Genomic DNA, 18,206 nt, shown 5'->3' on the forward strand with positions numbered 1-18,206 from the left:
CCTGCCATTACACAGAGAAGGTAAATATAAAAAAATGTTTATTTTAAATAAATATATATATATATATACACACAGGGCTTTTTTTCAGCAGGAACACGGGGGAACGCAGTTCCGGCACCTCCCAAACTGAATGTATGTAATGGAAAGAGATTCTGGGGTGTCCTGGAGAGTCTATTGATGCTGGCTGCTGGGGGATCTATTGTTGCTGGACGGGATATATTTTGCGAAGGAAGGGAGTCTGTTGTTGCTGGGAAATTCTTCTGTTGCTCGTGGGGGATCTATTGTTGCTGGGGGGTTAGTCATTGCTAGGGAGGGATGTACTGTTGAGGGAGGGGTCTTTTTTGCTGGCTGCTAGAGGGTCTATTGATGCTGGCTACTGTGGAATCTATTGTTGCTGGAGGGGATCTATTTTTGAAAGGGGTGGTCTGTTGTTGTTGGTGGGGGATCTATTGTTGCTAGGGGTGGGTCTTATGTTGCAGCAGGTCAATCGTTGCTGGGAGAGATCTGCTGGCTGCTTGAGGGTCTATTGATGCTGGCTACTAGGGAATCTATTGTTGCTGGAGGGGATCTATTTTTGCAGGGGGGGTCTTATGATGCTGGTGGGGGATCTATTGTTGATTGGATTGGGTCTTATGTTTCAGGGGGTCAATTGTTGCTGGGAGGGATCTGCTGGCTGCTGGAGGGTCTAATAATGCTGGCTGTTGGGAGTTCATTGTTGCTGGGGTGGATCTATTGTCACTGGGGTGTCCATTGTTGCTAGATCTATTTTACTTGTTATCCATAAATTCCATACAAAATACTTAGCACCACAAAAGGATACTTGTTTCTGTATTCTCTAAAAGGTGAGGTACTGAGGAGGTGAGTAAGGGGTGGAACCAAGGAACGGTGCTCGGAGGTGGGTAGGGGGGTGGAGTCAAGGGTGATTTGGAAGGGAGGAGTTCCTGCACCTATTCTATGAGAAAAAACGCCCTGTATATATATATATATATATATATATATATATATATATATATATATATATATATATAACCTTGGAGATGGTCTGATTGCTTTGCACTGAAACAATTCCGTTGCGCTATTCACCACACCAGTTTGGAATATCACCCACATTCAGTCCCAGTAACAACAATACCCAGGGAAACGTACATTCATTATTGACCCATTTTATTCTTAATATGTGGCAGGGGGTCCACTTTAAATATGGCATGTTAAAATACACTGAAACCTTCACTGGGAACCCCTACCCTAGCCAACTCCTTACGGGGGACCTTTATTGACTCACACAGCCCCCTCCATCTTCCCCAGCTTACCTCTCCTGTCCTTCTCTTCCTATGCTCCTCTTGGTCCTCCTGGCCATCTTGGACCGGTAGCTGCTTCTCCTAGCTGGACCAGTTCTAATTGACGTGTTCTCAAAAGGCGTTGTGGTGACAAGAACCTTGTTACCGCTCTGTGGAAAGATGGTGGGCAGTCAAGTACGCTATAGCATAAGCTGGAGGACCTTTCTCTTTACTTCACCAAGGAGGAGCTGAATGTCTCACCTTCAGAATTAGTTCCACCACCTCGGTGTGAACTAAGCCGTGAACCGGCTCGCCATTAACGTGGGTGATAAGGTCGCCAGCGCAGAGCCCTGCCTCATGGGCGGGACCACCTTCTTCAACATGCTATGGGAAACAAAGGTAGAGTTACCCGAGACAGATACCAGGGAAATGACAGACGCAGGATTTTCCCACTAGATTGAAGTGTCAAAAAACAGAAATGCAATGTAACTATGAAATATTTGTGGGATAGACACATAGGGCCAGATCCACGTAGATCGGCGTAATTTTAAGCAGGTGTAGCGTATCGTAGTTACGCTACGCCGCCACTACTTTGAGAGGCAAGTGCTGTATTCACAAAGCACTTGCGTCTAAAGTTACGGCGGCGTAGCGTAAATGTGTCGGCGTAAGGGAGCGGAATTCAAATGACAAAGATGTGGGCGTGTTTTATGTTAATTCAACTTGACCCCACGTAAATGACGTTTTTTTTTTAACGTCGCATGCGCCGGCCGTGGGGGTATCCCAGTGCGCATGCTCGAAATCACGTCGCAAATAGTCAATGCTTTCGACGTGAACGTAATTTACGCAAAGCCCTATTCACGAACGTTTTACGCAAACGACGGAAAATTCGACGCTGGCCCGACGTCCATACTTAACATTGCGTACGCCTCATAGACCCAGGGGTAACGTTACGCCGAAAAAAGCCTTACGTAAACGACGTAAAAAAATGCGCCGGCCGGACGTACGTTCTGAGAATCGGCGTATCTAGCTAATTTGCATACTCTACGCGGAAATCAACTGAAGCGCCACCTAGCGGCCAGCGTAAATATGCACCTAAGATCCGACGGCGTACTAAGACATACGTCAGTCGGATCTAGCCCCCATGCAGTCGTATCTTGTTTTGTGGATACAAAACAAAGATACGACGGGGCATCCTAGAAGTTACGCGGCGTATCAATAGATACGCCGACGTAACTTCTTTGTGGATCTGGCCCATACAGTGCCTTGAAAAAGTATTCATACCCCTTTAAATTTTCCACATTTTGTCATGTTACAATCAAAACTCAACAAAAATGTATTTTATTGAGATTTTATGTGATAGACCAACACAAAGTGACACGTATATGTGAAGTGGAGGGAAAATGATAAATGGTTTTCAAAATTGTTTACAAATAAATATCTGAAAAGTGTGGCGTATATTTGTATTCAGCCCCCTTTACTCTGATACCCCAAACTAAAATTTAGTGGAACCAATTGCCTTCAGAAGTCACCGAATTAGTAAATAGAGTCCACCTGTGTGTAATTTAATCTCAGTATAATTACAGCTGTTCGGTGAAGCCCTCAGAGGTTTGTTAGAGAACCTTAGTGAACAAACAGCATCACGAAGGCCAAGGAACACACCAGACAGGTCAGGGATAAAGTTGTAGAGAAGTTTAAAACAGGGTTAGGTTATAAGAAAATATCCCAAGCTTTGAACATCTCACGGAGCTCTGTTCAATACATCATCCGAAAATGGAAAGATTATGGCACAACTGCAAACCTACCAAGACATGGCCGCCCACCTAAACTGACAGGCCGGGCAAGGAGAGCATTAATCAGAGAAGCAGCCAAGAGGCCCATGGTAACTCTGGAGGAGCTGCAGAGATCCACAGCTCAGGTGGGAGAATCTGTCCACAGGACAACTATTAGTGGTGCACTCCAAAAAACTGGCCTTAATGAAAGAGTGGCAAGAAGAAAGCCATTGTTGAAAGAAAGCCATAAGAAATCCGTCTGTAGTTTGCGAAAAGCCATGTGGGGGACACAGCAAATTTTTGGCCTAAAAGCAAAACGCTATGTATGGCAGAAAACTAATTCTGCACTTCACCCTGAACAAACCATCCCCACCGTGAAACATGGTGGTGGCAGCATCATGTTGTGAGGATGCTTTTCTTCAGCAGGGACAGGGAAGCTGGTCAGAGTTGATGGGAAGATGGATGGAGCCAAATACAGGGCCATCTTAAAAGAAAATCTGTTAGAATCTTCAAAAGAGTTGAGACTGGAGGTTCATCTTCCTAGCAGTAAAACGACCCTGAACATACAGCCAGAGCTACAATGGAATAGTTTAGATCAGCTATTTGCAATAAGCAGACCCATCATGCTTTTGCCTCTGGGTGTCATGCTTGTGGCTGTCAGAGTCTTGCTATGCCTCATGGGACTTGTAGTTCTGCAACAACTGGAGGTCCGCTAATTGCATATCCCTGGTTCAGATCAAAGCATATTCATGTGTTAGAATGGACCAGTCAAAGTCCAGACCTAAATCCAATTGAGAATCTGTGGCAAGACTTAAAAATTGCTGTTCACAGACACTCTCCATCCAATCTGACAGAGCTTGAGGTATTTTGCAAAGAAGAATGGGCAAAAATGTCCCTCTTTAGATGAACCTCTGAGGGCTTCACAGAACAGCTGTATTTGTATTGAGATTAAATTACACACATATGTATTCTATTAAGAAGGTGCCTTCGGAAGGCAATTGTTTCCACTAGATAAAAAAACATTTATAATTCTCCTTCCACTTCACAATTATGTGCCACTTTGTGTTGGTCTATCACATAAAATCCCACTAAAATACATTTATGTTTTTGGTTGTAACATGACAAAATGTGGACAAAATGTAGAAAAAAAACATCTAAGCGTTGATGATGATGTCACAAGGAAATAAAATCTGCCCCTCATTACAGGATTAAGATAAAACAGGGGTCTCCAAACTCTCTAAACAAAGGGCCAGTTTACTGTCCTTCAAACTTTTGGAGGGCCAGACTGTAGGGAAAAAAATAATGCCCCATCTTTTGTATTGGTGGGAGGGATAGTGCCCCATCATTGGTGTCAGTAGCAGGAATAGCGCCCTATGATTGGTGTCAGTGGGAATAACAGTGCCCCATCGTTAGTACCAATGGGAGGAATAGTGCCCCATCCTGGGTGTAAGTGGGAAGAATAGTGCCCCATCAATGGTGTCAGCGGGAGGAATAGTGCCCTATCAGTGTCAGTGGGAGGAATAGCGCCCAATCATTTTTTTTTAAAGATATTTTTATTAGGTTTAAGACAAACCAACAAACATAAAAGCATACAAAAAAAAACCCACCAGACAACCTGGTCATAAACGTTAGGCAATACAAGTGCCCCATCATTGGTGTCAGTTGAAAGAGTAGTGCCCCACTCACCCAGACAATGTGCTGAACGCTGTACACATCGCTCTCCCCCATGTAGACTCGTATAGCCCTGAGCGTGAAGCCATACTTCTTCCCTGACCGCTGAATGGTGATGGGGGAGCGCATGCTACTGACGGCGGGGGTGTAGTCACGGCTGGGTGAGGAGTCCCGGGAGGAAGGATTGGATGACAGCGAGCGTGGGGACATTGGACTGACCAGAGGGGAGCTGCTGTGCTGTTCCACTGCATTGAAGAGATAGAAATCAACTGTAAGCTTCATACTATACATACAATATATAAATATATGCCATACAACATCAACTCTACCAATATCACTGGCTGCAGTGGTGATGCCTCCTATTACCCTGCAGAGAGCTGAGACACAGGAAAGGAAGGGCAGAGGGCTCTGGGATATGACGGCTGTGACTAACATCCTAGCTTCACCTTCACTATTATATTCAGGGGGGAAGATAGCAGCGTCCAACTGGGGGGGATAACTCAGTCCTTGGGGGCAGACTGGAGCTCGTATTTGCTGACTAGGCATCAGTTTGTTGCTTATAAACCGAATACTTCATATGTGGCAGTAGCTTCTACAAGCCCTGGCAAAGAAATGGGTTCTTTGTCGACATTGACAGAATTAGGCTCCATGCACACTGAAGCTGATAAAAGCTATAAAAAAAACGCCAGTAGCTTTGCAGGGAGCCTTTCATTGTTTTTTAGCGTTTTGGCAATAGCTTTAATCAGCGTTTTTCAGTGTAGCTTTTTTTTTTCAATGGATTAAAAAAGCGTTTTTCAGCGTTTTTCAGCGTTTTTCAGCGTTTTGCGTTTTTCAGTGTTTTTCCCCGTCAAAAAAAGGCACTTTAACCGCAAATTTCGGGCGTTCAAAAAAAAAAAAATAAACTCCAAAGCTCATTAACACTAAAAAACGCCCAAGGTGTGCATGGGCACATAGGCTAACATAGAGTTCAGTTTATGGGCTTTAAAAAAAAAAATCCAAAACGCCAATAAACTGCAGTTTATCAGCTTCGGTGTGCATGGAGCCTTAGGCTTTCTATGGGCTTCATAAATAAATATAAAAATTGGCCGTTCCAATCGATATTTCAAGGGCCACTGTAAGGCCACGAAAGTAAAAAGTGAAGACTAGAAATACAAGACCCAAATGGCTGAGGCTCAGTAGGCTAGCAAAGCTGGGGCTCAGGAGTTCTGTTCTGCCAATCTTGTGATTCACAATCTTCTGCCACACTACACAGCCAGGAGGGTAATACCTTCTTGTCTATGGGCCAGATCCACAGCCAGCCGCCGTAACTTAAATATTGCCATTTAAGTTACACTGCCGCAAAATTTTTACCTAAGTGCCCGATCCACAAAGCACTTACCTAGAAATTTTCGGCTGTGTAACTTAAATCCGGCCGGCGCAAGGCGTTCCTATTCAAATGGGGCGAGTCCCATTTAAATTAGGCGCACTCCCGCGCCGGCCGTACTGCGCATGCTCACAACGTCATTTTCCCGACGTGCTTAGCGCGGTTTTACGTTGCGCCGGGTTTTGAGAATCGCGACGGGCGTAAAAAAAAAAATTCGAGTTGCGGCGGGAAAAAAAAATTTTTAAAAAAAAAAGACGGCGACGCGGGATAGAAGGATCTACTTTTACAAGGCCTAAACAGTTTAGGCCTTGTAAAAGCAGCCCTAATTTTACGATTGCAAACTAATACTTACGGAGAAAAAACGAAGCGTAAAAGCTTTGTGGATCTCCGTAAGTGCTAATTTGCATACCCGAAGCGGCATTTCGACTCGAAATGCCCCCAGCGGCGGATGCGGTACTGCATCCTAAGATTCGACAGTGTAAGTCCCTTACACATGTCGGATCTTCTCCCTATCTTTTGGAAACTGATTCTGTGGATCAGTTCCATAGATAGAAACAGGGATACGACGGCGTATCAGTAGATACGCCGTCGTATCCCTTTTGTGGATCTGGCCCTATATTCCTATCGCACACGTTCCTGGATAACAAGGCTCATCAATGGTGGGTGCTGCAATGATTACCAGCTGGATCCTGGAGACATCAAGAAAGTGTACATATTCGCCAGCACACCATGGATCTACAATCACCATCCAAAGGCTTTTATTGCAGTGAGATCACATCACAAAGACAAGTGCAACATTTCGTATTCGCACAGGACCCCTTGTGCCTGACGAGGGGGGCCTACACGACTCCAAAACATTGCATTTGTCTATGTGATGTGATCTCTCAGCAATAAAAGCCTTTGGGCAGTGATTGTAGGAGGGTAATACCCAGTGGCGGCTGGTGCTCCATCGGTCAAGAGAGGGGGTTGAGGGGCGGCAAACAAACCTGAGACGTCTAACACACCCCCCCTCCCCTGGTCGCTCCAGACCACCACCTCACATCAACCCCCTGGTCGCCGGCTCACTCGCTCGCCAATCGATCGGCACTTACCCCATCCATTTTCGTGGCTGCAGCTTCCCCCCTCTGTCTCCTGGCAGTTGCTGCTTCTCCTTTCGGGCAATAGGGTTTTTGGACTCCTGGCCAATGGGGTCTAAGGACTCCTGGCCAATGGGGTCTAAGGACTCCTGGCCAATCGGACCCGCTTCCTGATTGGCTAGGAGTAGAAACAGGAAGACATTAGCGAATATTAATTCGCTAATGTCACACAACTGGGTGGGCTCAGGGCGCAGTGCTCTGCGCCCCGAGCCCGCCCTTTTTTAAAGCCAATTAGATCATGTGCTTAAAAATAAAAAAAAATGAAATTCATGCGTCCAGCGCCCTGCATGTAGATTAGGGGCTGGGGGCATGGATTAGGAGGGCGGCACCCCTTATGGAAAGGCCGCCACTGGTAATACTGCCTTCTTTTTAAAGTATACAGCAATTTTTCTTCTTCAGCCTGCTGAGTGGATAATAAAGGAAAAGCAGCACACTGATAAGATCCTGTCTGTGCCCTCTATTTGCCCTTAGTAAATTAATCCCAAGGTGGGTGGTGGTCATGCAATTCTGAGGTTACTCAGGTTTGGAAAGAATGATGATATAAAGACTAGAATGTTAAAAATCTCAGGACCAAGCATGTAACAACATGGCAGGGGGTCATACTATCTTTTATCAGTTTTGGATGGCTTTACCCTTCAAAGTAAGCCTTAAAGACAGCTCCCAGTCTCTAGTAATCAGGGGAAGGTTGCGGAACAGGCTAACAATCATGTGACCACTGTGACAGCCAATCACATGACAGGGTAGGCCTTCCTTCCCCTTGGGCATAGAGACCTATTTAAAGGGACAACAGGTGTTTGAAAGAAAAGGTTGAACATGCACAGAATGTAAATACACACATAGTAAAGGTATCACATAAAAAAAAAAGAAAAAATATATATGCAGATGGGTTTTAAGCGTTGAGCGGCACCTGTAGGAATCATCACAGAGAGTGCGGTGGTGGAAGCCGATTTTATAACCTTCCCCCCGGTTCTCCTCCGATCACTGTCCCCAGATAGATGCTGGTGGCGAGCCCTACGCAGAACAAGGTCATTGGTGGCGCGAGGGGAGAAGTCTGCATCCTGGTGCCCTTGAGATTCTAACGACTTGTCTCCTAGATGATAGAAGAAGTAAGTTACAAGATGCCAGATGTAGGGATTGTGTACACCGGACTGATGTTTATGCAAAGTCTCCATCACCAAAGGGGGTAAGGGAAAAGAATAAAAAACTGGTTATACTTTGTCAAATAATGATTGCTATGTGGATGAGATGATATACAGAGTATAGAGAGGTAAGAGGGGCTTATGTTTATCTTTTACATTTTCGATTGTAATGGATAATATATTGAATTTCTTTTTTTTTTATTGTTGCACAAACTGCTGGCACTATATAGTATATATATTCTATAAAATAATGTTTTTTTTTCCTATATTATATACTAATATTATAATTATAATAATATTTGAGAATATTATATTCTCAAATTGGGAATGTATTATATTATTTGATAATATTTATGTTACAATATCTCCCGAAGTCCCGAACAATTTACTATTTTTTTTTTTGTTTGCTCAATGTTTTTTCTTTTTCTATCTTTTTTTTGTTTTGTTTTTGTTTGTCTGTTTTCCCCCCACGTGATCTTCAGGGGAAGGAGTGAGGGGGAGGTTTATTTTATTTGAAAGTAGAGAAGAGAAGGTATAAACAAAGGAAGAATTAAAGTAGCGATATGGATGTATTGCAATCCAAGTTAAAGCGGGGGTTCACCCGTACATAACACTTTTTCCCCTTTAGATGGATGCTTGTTTTGTCTAGGGGAATCGGCTAGTTGTTTTAAAATATGAGCCGTACTTACCGTTTACGAGATGCATCTTCTCCGCCGCTTCCGGGTATGGGTCTTCGGGACTGGGCGTTCCTATTTTGATTGACAGTCTTCCGAGAGGCTTCCGACGGTCGCATCCATCGCGTCACGATTTTCCGAAAGAAGCTGAACGTCGGTGCGCAGGCGCAGTATAGAGCCCCACCGACGTTCGGCTTCTTTCGGCTACTAGTGACGCGATGGATGCGACCGTCGGAAGCCTCTCGGAAGACTGTCAATCAAGAAGGAACGCCCAGTCCCGAAGACCCATACCCGGAAGCGACGGAGAAGATGCATCTCGAAAACGGTAAGTACGGCTCATATTTTAAAACAACTAGCCGATTCCCCTAGACAAAACGAGCATCCATCTAAGGGGAAAAGAGAAAAAAAAACAACATTAGCTTTAACTAATTGTAGTAATAATTATTATTATCAGGTATATTTTGTGGCTTTAAATCCCTAATTTTATGTACTTAATAGGAGATGCCGCTGGATTTATTTTTTTCTCTCCTTCTTTTCTTTGGGAGGTCGGATGGTTAGATTTGTTAGATTTGTACTCTACTTTAATATAGGTTTATTCCTTCTCTTGCCATTGTATTATATTGTTTATATGTTTTGTTATAAATGAAAAATATTGAATAAAGAATTATATTTAAAAAAAAAAATAATGATTGCTATGTGGATGAGATGATATTCAAAGTACAGACAGTTAAGAGGGGCTTATGTTTGGACTAATCTTTTTACATTTTAGATTGTAATTGATAATATATTGAATTTCTTTTTCTTTTCTTTTTTTTGTAAATTGTTGCACAAACTACTGGCACTATATAGTATATATCCTATAAAATAATGTTTTTTTCTATATTATTTACTAATATTATAATTATAATAATATTTGAGAATATTATATAGTATTCTCAAATTGGTAATGTATTATATTATTTGAGGAAGTGACCTTGGTGTCCTCCTTTTCATTATATTGTATTATTTAGGCTATAGGTGGTGTGTTATGAAATTTTGTGTTCTCAGGTCCTTCTAGTTACGGCCAACATTGTTATATATGTTTTTTAACTAATTTGTATGCTTCTCTTTCAATAAATTTACATTTTTTAACTGTGGTATGCCTATAAAGTCCATCATCTGCCAATTTATTTTTTCAATTATTTGATAATATTTTTGTTACAATATCTCCCGAAGTCCCAAACAATTTACTACGAACATAGTATTAAAGTATATGTGAACCTTGTAAAACCTTGTAAAACCAGTTTAAAATATAAATGAAACTCAAAACATTTGTGTATAAAATATTTTATATATATATATATATATATATATATATATATATATATATAAAATGGGGCTTTGTTTTTTGCCTCTATTATGCAATCTCATATTCTTTAAGAAGGGATGTTGGTAACAGTTGTCAGGGTTCCTGCGGAGCATCCTTCAGCTGTATGTTGTGTATGCATCACTAAGTCGGCCTAAGGCTGCCTTCACAGGGGTATTTAGCCATGCTGCATATCCCAGGGGCAGGAATCTTCTGCTTCTTACGAATGAGAATGACAGCTGTGTGCTGGTAGGTGCGGCCACCAAACCTATACAGTGCAATGACAGACTGTTGGCAGCTGCAACAATTCGCAATTGGTCGCACAGCCAGCGATTACCTGCGGTGATCATGGCTGGACGCAATTTGCCCAAAACTTTAGTACCATTTGGTGCAGTGCAGTGGCGTATCTAGGGTATGGCAGATATGGAAAATGCCATGGGCGCCATCTGAAGGGGGCAGTCATGAGTGGCTGGCACTTACCAGGGCAGACTTGCCAACAGTCACAATTTTGCTGGGACATTCCCAGGCTATGGCTGTCCTGGGTAGTTTCCCCAAAAAATATTTTTTGTCCTAGGCAGGGATGGACTGGACTGAGTTGTGATATCCCCCCCCCCCCCCCTTAAAAAAAGATGAACCATTCAGAATGCTGGGAGGGATGTAACAGCCAGCTACAGAGATAGCAGGGGCTGCACCGTGTCCTAGCCAATCAGTGTCTGTGGTACAGAAGGCCCCGCCCTCACAGGTGTCAGCTGACTGCAGTCACATGACAAGAGATATGGCCACCATCCGGGTTTACTTCCTCTTTAAACTTTCTGGAATACACATATTGCTATTGTGGTGTAGGATCTGGGCCCGCTGTCCTTCCATCCTTCTTTCTTTCCCTCTTTCATTTCAGACTCTAACGACACCCCCGTTAGGTTATCTAAGAGACGGGTTTCAAATGTTTTGACAGGGGCACAGTTTCAGTGCTTGCCATAGGCGCCATTTTTACTAAATACGCCTCTGGTGCAGTGTACAGCCCAGTCCATCCACAGCAGCTTTTAGCCTCTTTGGCCATTTCAGCCTTATATCATGACACCAGTGGCGACTCACCTGGTTCTAGCTCTCCCAGGGGGATTTTACTTTGGCCGTGCTGAGTTCCACTGCTGCCCTTCACCCTGCTCTCTCCTTCCCCTTCCAGAGGGGCCACAAAACGGGCGGTGTCCACCAGGGCGGAGAATCGGCGCCTTGCAGCTAGCGGGGGGCTGGAGTCAGCATCGACTGAGTCTGAAAAATGTTTCCTGCAACAAGATGCCTCATCTGTAACCTTTATACCAAACCTTGCAGCTTCTAATTAGCCAAGAATGACCGGATGCCAAGCAAGGGAATGGGGGAACCCACTTACATCTCAGGAGACACAGTCCTCCAGCAGCGATCTCTCAGGGTCACACCTCCAAGGGTCTCTCTCTTGCTTGTCCTTTCAGATCTCTCTTGCTTGTTGCTGTCTTGAGATGTAGAGGGAGCCTTCTGCTCTAGCTGAGAAAGCTGTTCCATGCTGCTGTACACCTGTGCGTCATTTGGAAAATGGGGACACAATTCAGAATGACAACTTTAAATGGGTAAACAGACATTTAAACTAGGGTTGTCCCGATACCGATACTAGTATCGGTATCGGGACCGATACCGAGCATTTGCGCGAGTACTTGTACTCGCGCAAATGCTCCCGATGCTTTACCGATACTTTTTTTTTTTACCCTCTGAGAGCGGGTGGAGAGCGGTTGCAGAGGAGACAGAGAGGGGGCGGAGAAGGGGGTGGAGAGCGGTTGCAGAGGAGACAGAGGGGGCAGAGAGGGGGCTGAGAAGGGGGCGGAGAGCGGTCGGAGAGGAGACTGAGAGGGGGCGGAGAGGAGGCAGAGAGCAAAGCAGTCCTCGGGTATGTAAAACATGCCACCGGAGGAGAGGAGAGCTTCTGTCGCCGCCGCCGTCTAGTTGATCAGCGCTCGGGGAACATAACAGCTTTCATTTGAATAGCTGTGTGTTCCCCGCCGCGCTACATCATATATAGCCCCTCCCGCTTGCTCGGGCACTTTGATAGACAGATCACCCATCCAAGGATTGGACGGGTGATCTGTCTATCAAAGTGCCCGTACAAGGGGGAGGGGCTATATATGATGTAGCGCGGCGGGGAACACACAGCTATTCAAATAAAAGCTGTTATGTTCCCCAAGCACTAGACTAGTCTGCGGGCGGGGGACCTGGCTGGGGACACGGCTGCATTGGGGGAGACACGGCTGCATTGGGGGAGACACGGCTGCATTGGGGGAGACACGGCTGCATTGGGGGAGACACGGCTGCATTGGGGAAGACACGGCTGCATTGGGAGAGACACGGCTGCATTGGGAGAGACACGGCTGCATTTGGGGAGACATGGCTGCATTTGGGGAGACACGGCTGCATTTGGGGACACACGGCTGCATTTGGGGATACATGGACACATTTAAAAAAAAAAGTATCGGTAATTGGTATCGGTGAGTACATGAAAAAAAGTATCGGTACTTGTACTCGGTCCTAAAAAAGTGGTATCGGGACCACCCTAATTTAAACTGATGGCATAATCATGATATATACACTATTGTGCAAAAGTTTTAGGCGGGTGTAAAAAAAATTCTGTAAATTAAGAATGCTTTCTCTAATAGAAGTGTTAATAGTTTATTTTTATCAGTTAACAAAATGGAAAGTAAATGAACAGAAGATAAATCAGAATCAATATTTGGTGCGACTCCCCCCTTGCCTTCAAACCAGCTTCAAATCTTCTAGGTACACTGGCACAGTTTTTGAAGGAACTGGGCAGGTAGGTTGTTCCAAACATCTTGGCGAACTAACCATAGATGTGGATGTAAGCTGTCTCAAATCCTTCTGTCTCCTTATGTAATCCCAGACAGACTCCATAAATGTTGAGATCAGGGCGCTGTGGGGGCGAAACTGCGTTCCCGCTGTGAAAAAAGTGCAGGGACTCCGTTCCCACGCGTTCCCGCAGGACTTGCGCCCTGCCGTTCTCCAGCCCTCTGGTGAACAAACTGCCTCCTGCTACAGCCAAATATTTCAAATTTTGACCCATCAGTTCAGGGGTAAGCTTTGCCCACTTCCGGGAGCCTCAGCTGCGGGTATTGATGTCACGGTTGGGGCTCCCTCCTCCTCCTCCCCCTGTCACCGGGTCAGTAGGAGAGAGAAGAAGAGCCTCGCGCATGTGCAGTAGGGTTCTCGGCGTGAAGCCGAAAGGCTACACTGCTGGGTTCCCTTACTTACAATGGAGGCAGCAGCACCCGACAGCTGATGGAAACATCACTGTACTCCAGGACAGGTAAGTGTCCGATTATTACAAGTCAACAGCTGCAGTATGTGCAGCTTCTGGCTTTTTATTTTTGCAGCGGTGGGCGGACCGCCGCTTTAATGAATGTGTTTTAGGCTACTTTTACACTGAAAGTGCCGAGCATTCGGGGAAAAGTGCAGCTAGTTTTAGCTGCGCTTTACCATCATTTTAGCGGCGCTTTTCAGCCGTTAGCGGGGTGCTTTTAACACCAACTAGTGGCCGAAGAAAGGGTTTAAAGCACCCGTGTTTCGGGGCTTGCCAAATCGCTTTGCAGGCGTTTGGGCAGTGCTGCCTATTCATTTCAATGGGTGCTAAAACACCTGAAAACTGCCTCAGTGTGAAAGCAGCCTTAACATACATATGAACTTGATGATCATCCGCACCTGCTTGGTATAATGGGTTAATCAGAGACCTGACTCTAATACCGCGTACACACGACCGTTTTTCGGGTTGTAAAAAATTACGTTTTTTTTAATGTCATTAACCACTTCCTTACTGGGCACATATACCCCTTCCTGACCAGGTGAAATTTCAGCTTGTGGCACTGCGTCACTTTAACTGACAATTGCGCGGTCGTGCGACGTGGCTCCCAAACAAAATTGACGTCCTTTTTTCCCCACAAATAGAGCTTTCTTTTGGTGGTATTTGATCGCCTCTGCGGTTTTTATTTTTTGCGCTATAAACAAAAATAGAGCGACAATTTTGAAAAAAAAACAATATTTTTTACTTGTTGCTGTAATAAATAGCCCAATTTTTTTAAAAAAATAAAAATGTTCTCAGTCTAGGCGATACGTATTCTACTACATATTTTTGGTAAAAAAATAAAAATCGCAAGAAGCGTCTGGTTTGCGCAAAAGTTATTGCGCTTACAAAATAGGGGACAGAATTATTATTATTTTTTATTATTTTTGTGACTGCGACATTATGGCGGACACATCGGACACTTTTGACACATTTTTGGCGCCATTCACATTTATACAGCGATTAGTGCTATAAATATGCACTAATTACTGTATAAATGTGACTGGCATTGAAGGGGTTAACACTAGGGGGTGAGGAAGGGGTTAAATGTGTTTCCCTAAATTGTGTTCTAACTGTGGGGGAAGGGGGGTGACTGGGGGAGGTGACCGATCTGTGTCCCCATGTACAAGGGACACAGATCGGTCTCCTCTGTCCCCTGACAGGACATGGATCTCTGTGTTTACACACAGAGCTCCACGTCTTGTCCCTGTAGCCGCCGATCCCGAGTGCTTGGCGGCCATCACGGCCGCCAGGCACTCGCATCAGCATCTCAGCGATGCGGCGAGCACGCGCGCGCCGCCGCCTGACGCGCCCGCGCCGCTGGATGCGCACGCAGGCTGTGTTTTTACGGCCTGTTAGAGATTTACAACCACCCCGCGGCCGTATAAAGTCGTACGGCCGTCGGGTAGTGGTTAAAAACGATCGTGTGTGGGCTCCAGAGCATTTTTCACGATGTAAAAAATGGGCATAAAAATTTCGAACATGCTCTAGTTTTTCAAGTCTTTTTTAACGTTGTAGTTTTTTACATCGTAAAAAATGGTCGTGTGTGGGCTTTAACGACGTGAAAAAAAAAACCCTGCTCAGAAGCAAATTATGAGACGGGAGCGCTCGTTCTGGTAAAACTACCGTTCATAATGGAGTAAGCACATTCATCACGCTGTAACAGACAGAAAAGCGCAAATCGTCTTTTGCTAACACGGAATCAGCTAAAGCAGCCCCAAGGGTGGCGTCATCCGCATGGAACTTCTCCTTTATAGTGCCGTCGTACTTTGCTAGAGCATTTTTTTTTCACAATCGTGTGTAGGCAAGGCCGTTTAAATGATCGGTTGAAAAAAACTTTTTTTTTCTAGACCCTTAAAAACCTAATTTTTTACAACCCAAAAAACGGTTGTGTGTACGCGGCATAATCCTACAAAATTACTAACTTTGTGCAAGTGTAAAATTTGATGCTGGTTTGTAGCATTTTGTAAACAAACAAAAAAAAATAAAGAAAGCATTCTTACTTTACAACATTCCTTCACAGCTGCCTAAAACTTTTGCACAGTACTGTGTCTGGATGTATGTATGTATGTGAATATATATATATATATATATATATATATATATATATATATATATATATATATATATATATATAATCTCATGAAGTATAAACTCTGGTGCAGTGGATTGGTTCAGATAGCCTCCACTGTCATCTTGTGGTAATATAAAATACTGCATTTTATTTTGCTGCTTCCCTATAAAGCTGAACACAAAGCAGCTCTAAAAAAAAAAGAGAAAAAAAAAGAGAAGACTGGATAATAATAAACATAATCAAAAAGCTTGTCTTGTAATGCGACATGACTTGTCATGCGACTTGTCGTGTGATTTTGAACTGTAAAATAGCAATGAGAAATCGCATTGGTGTGAACTACTAGGGCTTAAGGCTGATGCTAAGCAGTATATGATCTCACTGATATGCAGGGGCAGACTGACCATTCGGGCACAGCCGAGGGCCCCCATCAAGGTTGCCAGCCTCAGTAAAACCAGGGACAGCATGTAAAAATCATTGTTTTTTTTTTTTTTAAATCCCAAGATTAGAGCTGCCCCGCCTCTCCAGTACCTTTTGGGGGGCCTCATAATGTCCTATTCCCAGTGGGGCCCCATAATCTCCTATTGCCGGGGGCCCTATAATCTCCTATTGCCCGGGGGCCCCATGAGTTGTCAGTCCGCCCCTGCTGATATGATATGGTGGGCAATGATACCAAAGCTATTACATGTAGGTGGATGGTGAATAGTCTGTTTATATGATTACTGACACAAAGTGACAGTGAATTGAATACGGAGGGCCAGATTCACAGAGAGATACGACGGTGAATCTCCTGATACGCCGTCGTATCTCTGACTTAGGCTGGTCGTATCTATGCGCCTGATTCATAGAATCAGTTACGCATAGATATGCCTAAGATCCGACAGGTGTAACTGTGTTACACCGTCGGATCTTAACTGCAATTTAAAAATGGCCGCGGGGCGTTCTCACTGATTTACACTGAGAAATATGTAAATCAGCGAGATACGGAAATTCACGAGCGTACGCGGACCCGACGCAGTGTTATTACGACGTTTCCGTATCGGTTTTCCCGGCGTATACTTACCCCTGCTTCTATGAGGCGCAGCCAATGTTAAGTATAGCCGTCGTTCTGGCGCCGATTTTTGTTTTTTTTTTACGTCGTTTGCGTAACTCGTTCTCGAATACGGATGGATGTCATTTACGTAAGCGTCGAAACCAATGACGTCCTAGCGACGTCATTGGGAGCAATGCACGCCGGGAAAATTTGCGGACGGCGCATTTAAATCAGCGCGGGAACGCGCCTGATTTAAATAGTACACTCCCCCTAGCCGCGGAATTCGAATTCCGCCGGGGGATTTACGATCCGCCGCCGCAAGTTTGGAGGTAAGTGTTTAGTGAATTAGCCACTTGCCTCTCAAACTTGCGCCAGCGGATCTTAAATCACATAGATCACGCGGATCTAAAGATCCGCTGATCTATGCGAATCTAGCCCATTGTTGCTGATTGTGAGTTAAATACAAAGCCATGTTTCATGACAGCTGATTCAGGATACAATGTTATGAATGTGCATTGCCCTTGAGCAGTGTTCAATAAGGAATTGTATACATAAGGATAAGTAGCAGTTCTTAGCCCTGGTAAGGCGATTGCAGTGTATGGATAAGTCAGTCAAGGTGAACTAATATTTCACCCTATACTCTACAACCTTGGTGCCAATATTGGAGGATACCGGACCACGTTGGCTAAGCACAGGCAAATGATGAGATGTAATGAAGCAAACCTTGAAGCTTGAGGATGGTTAGCATCAGTGCCGGGGGGGGGGGGAGGCACCTAGAGCCCAGGGTAAACATGCCAAACTACGACCCTAACCTATGTATCCTGGTCCGTTATCGATAATGGCACTCTGCACATTTACACATTAGGAAATACTGAACCTATGAAATATTGTTAGGCTTACCTTACTGAACCGTGGAGTGCAGGATGAGAACTGACGGATCTCTACAGAGTCTTCATCATTTGTATCATCTTCATCATAAGAGTTAATATGCTGATAACGATCTGATCGAGCTAAAGAGACACAAATATTAAAGGATAGTAAAGAAATGTCATTATCCTCATCTCCTAAATTTATATTCCCCCCCCCCCCCCAGCATCTTATTACAGAATACCGGCTCCAGAGTGTCTTATTACCCCCCTGTAAGATCTTATTACAGTAACCCAGCTCCTGAGTGTCTTATTACCCCTGTAATATCTTATTACAATAACCCGGCTCCCGAGTGTCTTATTACCCCTGCAATATCTTATTACAGTAACCCAGCTCCTGAGAGTCTTATTACCCCTGTAATATCTTATTACAGTAACCCAGCTCCTGAGTGTCTTATTACCCCTGTAATATCTTATTACAATAACCCGGCT

General features: G+C 44.4%; 1 protein-coding gene across 5 annotated transcripts in view; it reads right to left on the minus strand.

The window, feature by feature from the left end:
• MAST1 (microtubule associated serine/threonine kinase 1) overlaps nucleotides 1-18,206 on the minus strand; it is a 165,208-nt gene that overhangs the window by 14,166 nt on the left and 132,836 nt on the right. For all 5 annotated transcript variants that reach the window (XM_040346542.1, XM_040346544.1, XM_040346541.1 and 2 more), the window contains 7 exons: nucleotides 17,749-17,858; nucleotides 11,759-11,919; nucleotides 11,467-11,654; nucleotides 8,124-8,306; nucleotides 4,733-4,962; nucleotides 1,539-1,661; nucleotides 1,311-1,447 (listed from right to left, as the gene is read on the minus strand). In XM_040346542.1, coding sequence (XP_040202476.1) covers nucleotides 1,311-1,447; nucleotides 1,539-1,661; nucleotides 4,733-4,962; nucleotides 8,124-8,306; nucleotides 11,467-11,654; nucleotides 11,759-11,919; nucleotides 17,749-17,858 — 1,132 coding nt within the window. The remainder of the gene's footprint in view (nucleotides 1-1,310; nucleotides 1,448-1,538; nucleotides 1,662-4,732; nucleotides 4,963-8,123; nucleotides 8,307-11,466; nucleotides 11,655-11,758; nucleotides 11,920-17,748; nucleotides 17,859-18,206) is intronic.

This window comes from Rana temporaria, chromosome 3 (assembly GCF_905171775.1).
Source record: "Rana temporaria chromosome 3, aRanTem1.1, whole genome shotgun sequence".
In the NCBI taxonomy this organism is placed as follows: Eukaryota; Metazoa; Chordata; class Amphibia; order Anura; family Ranidae; genus Rana; species Rana temporaria.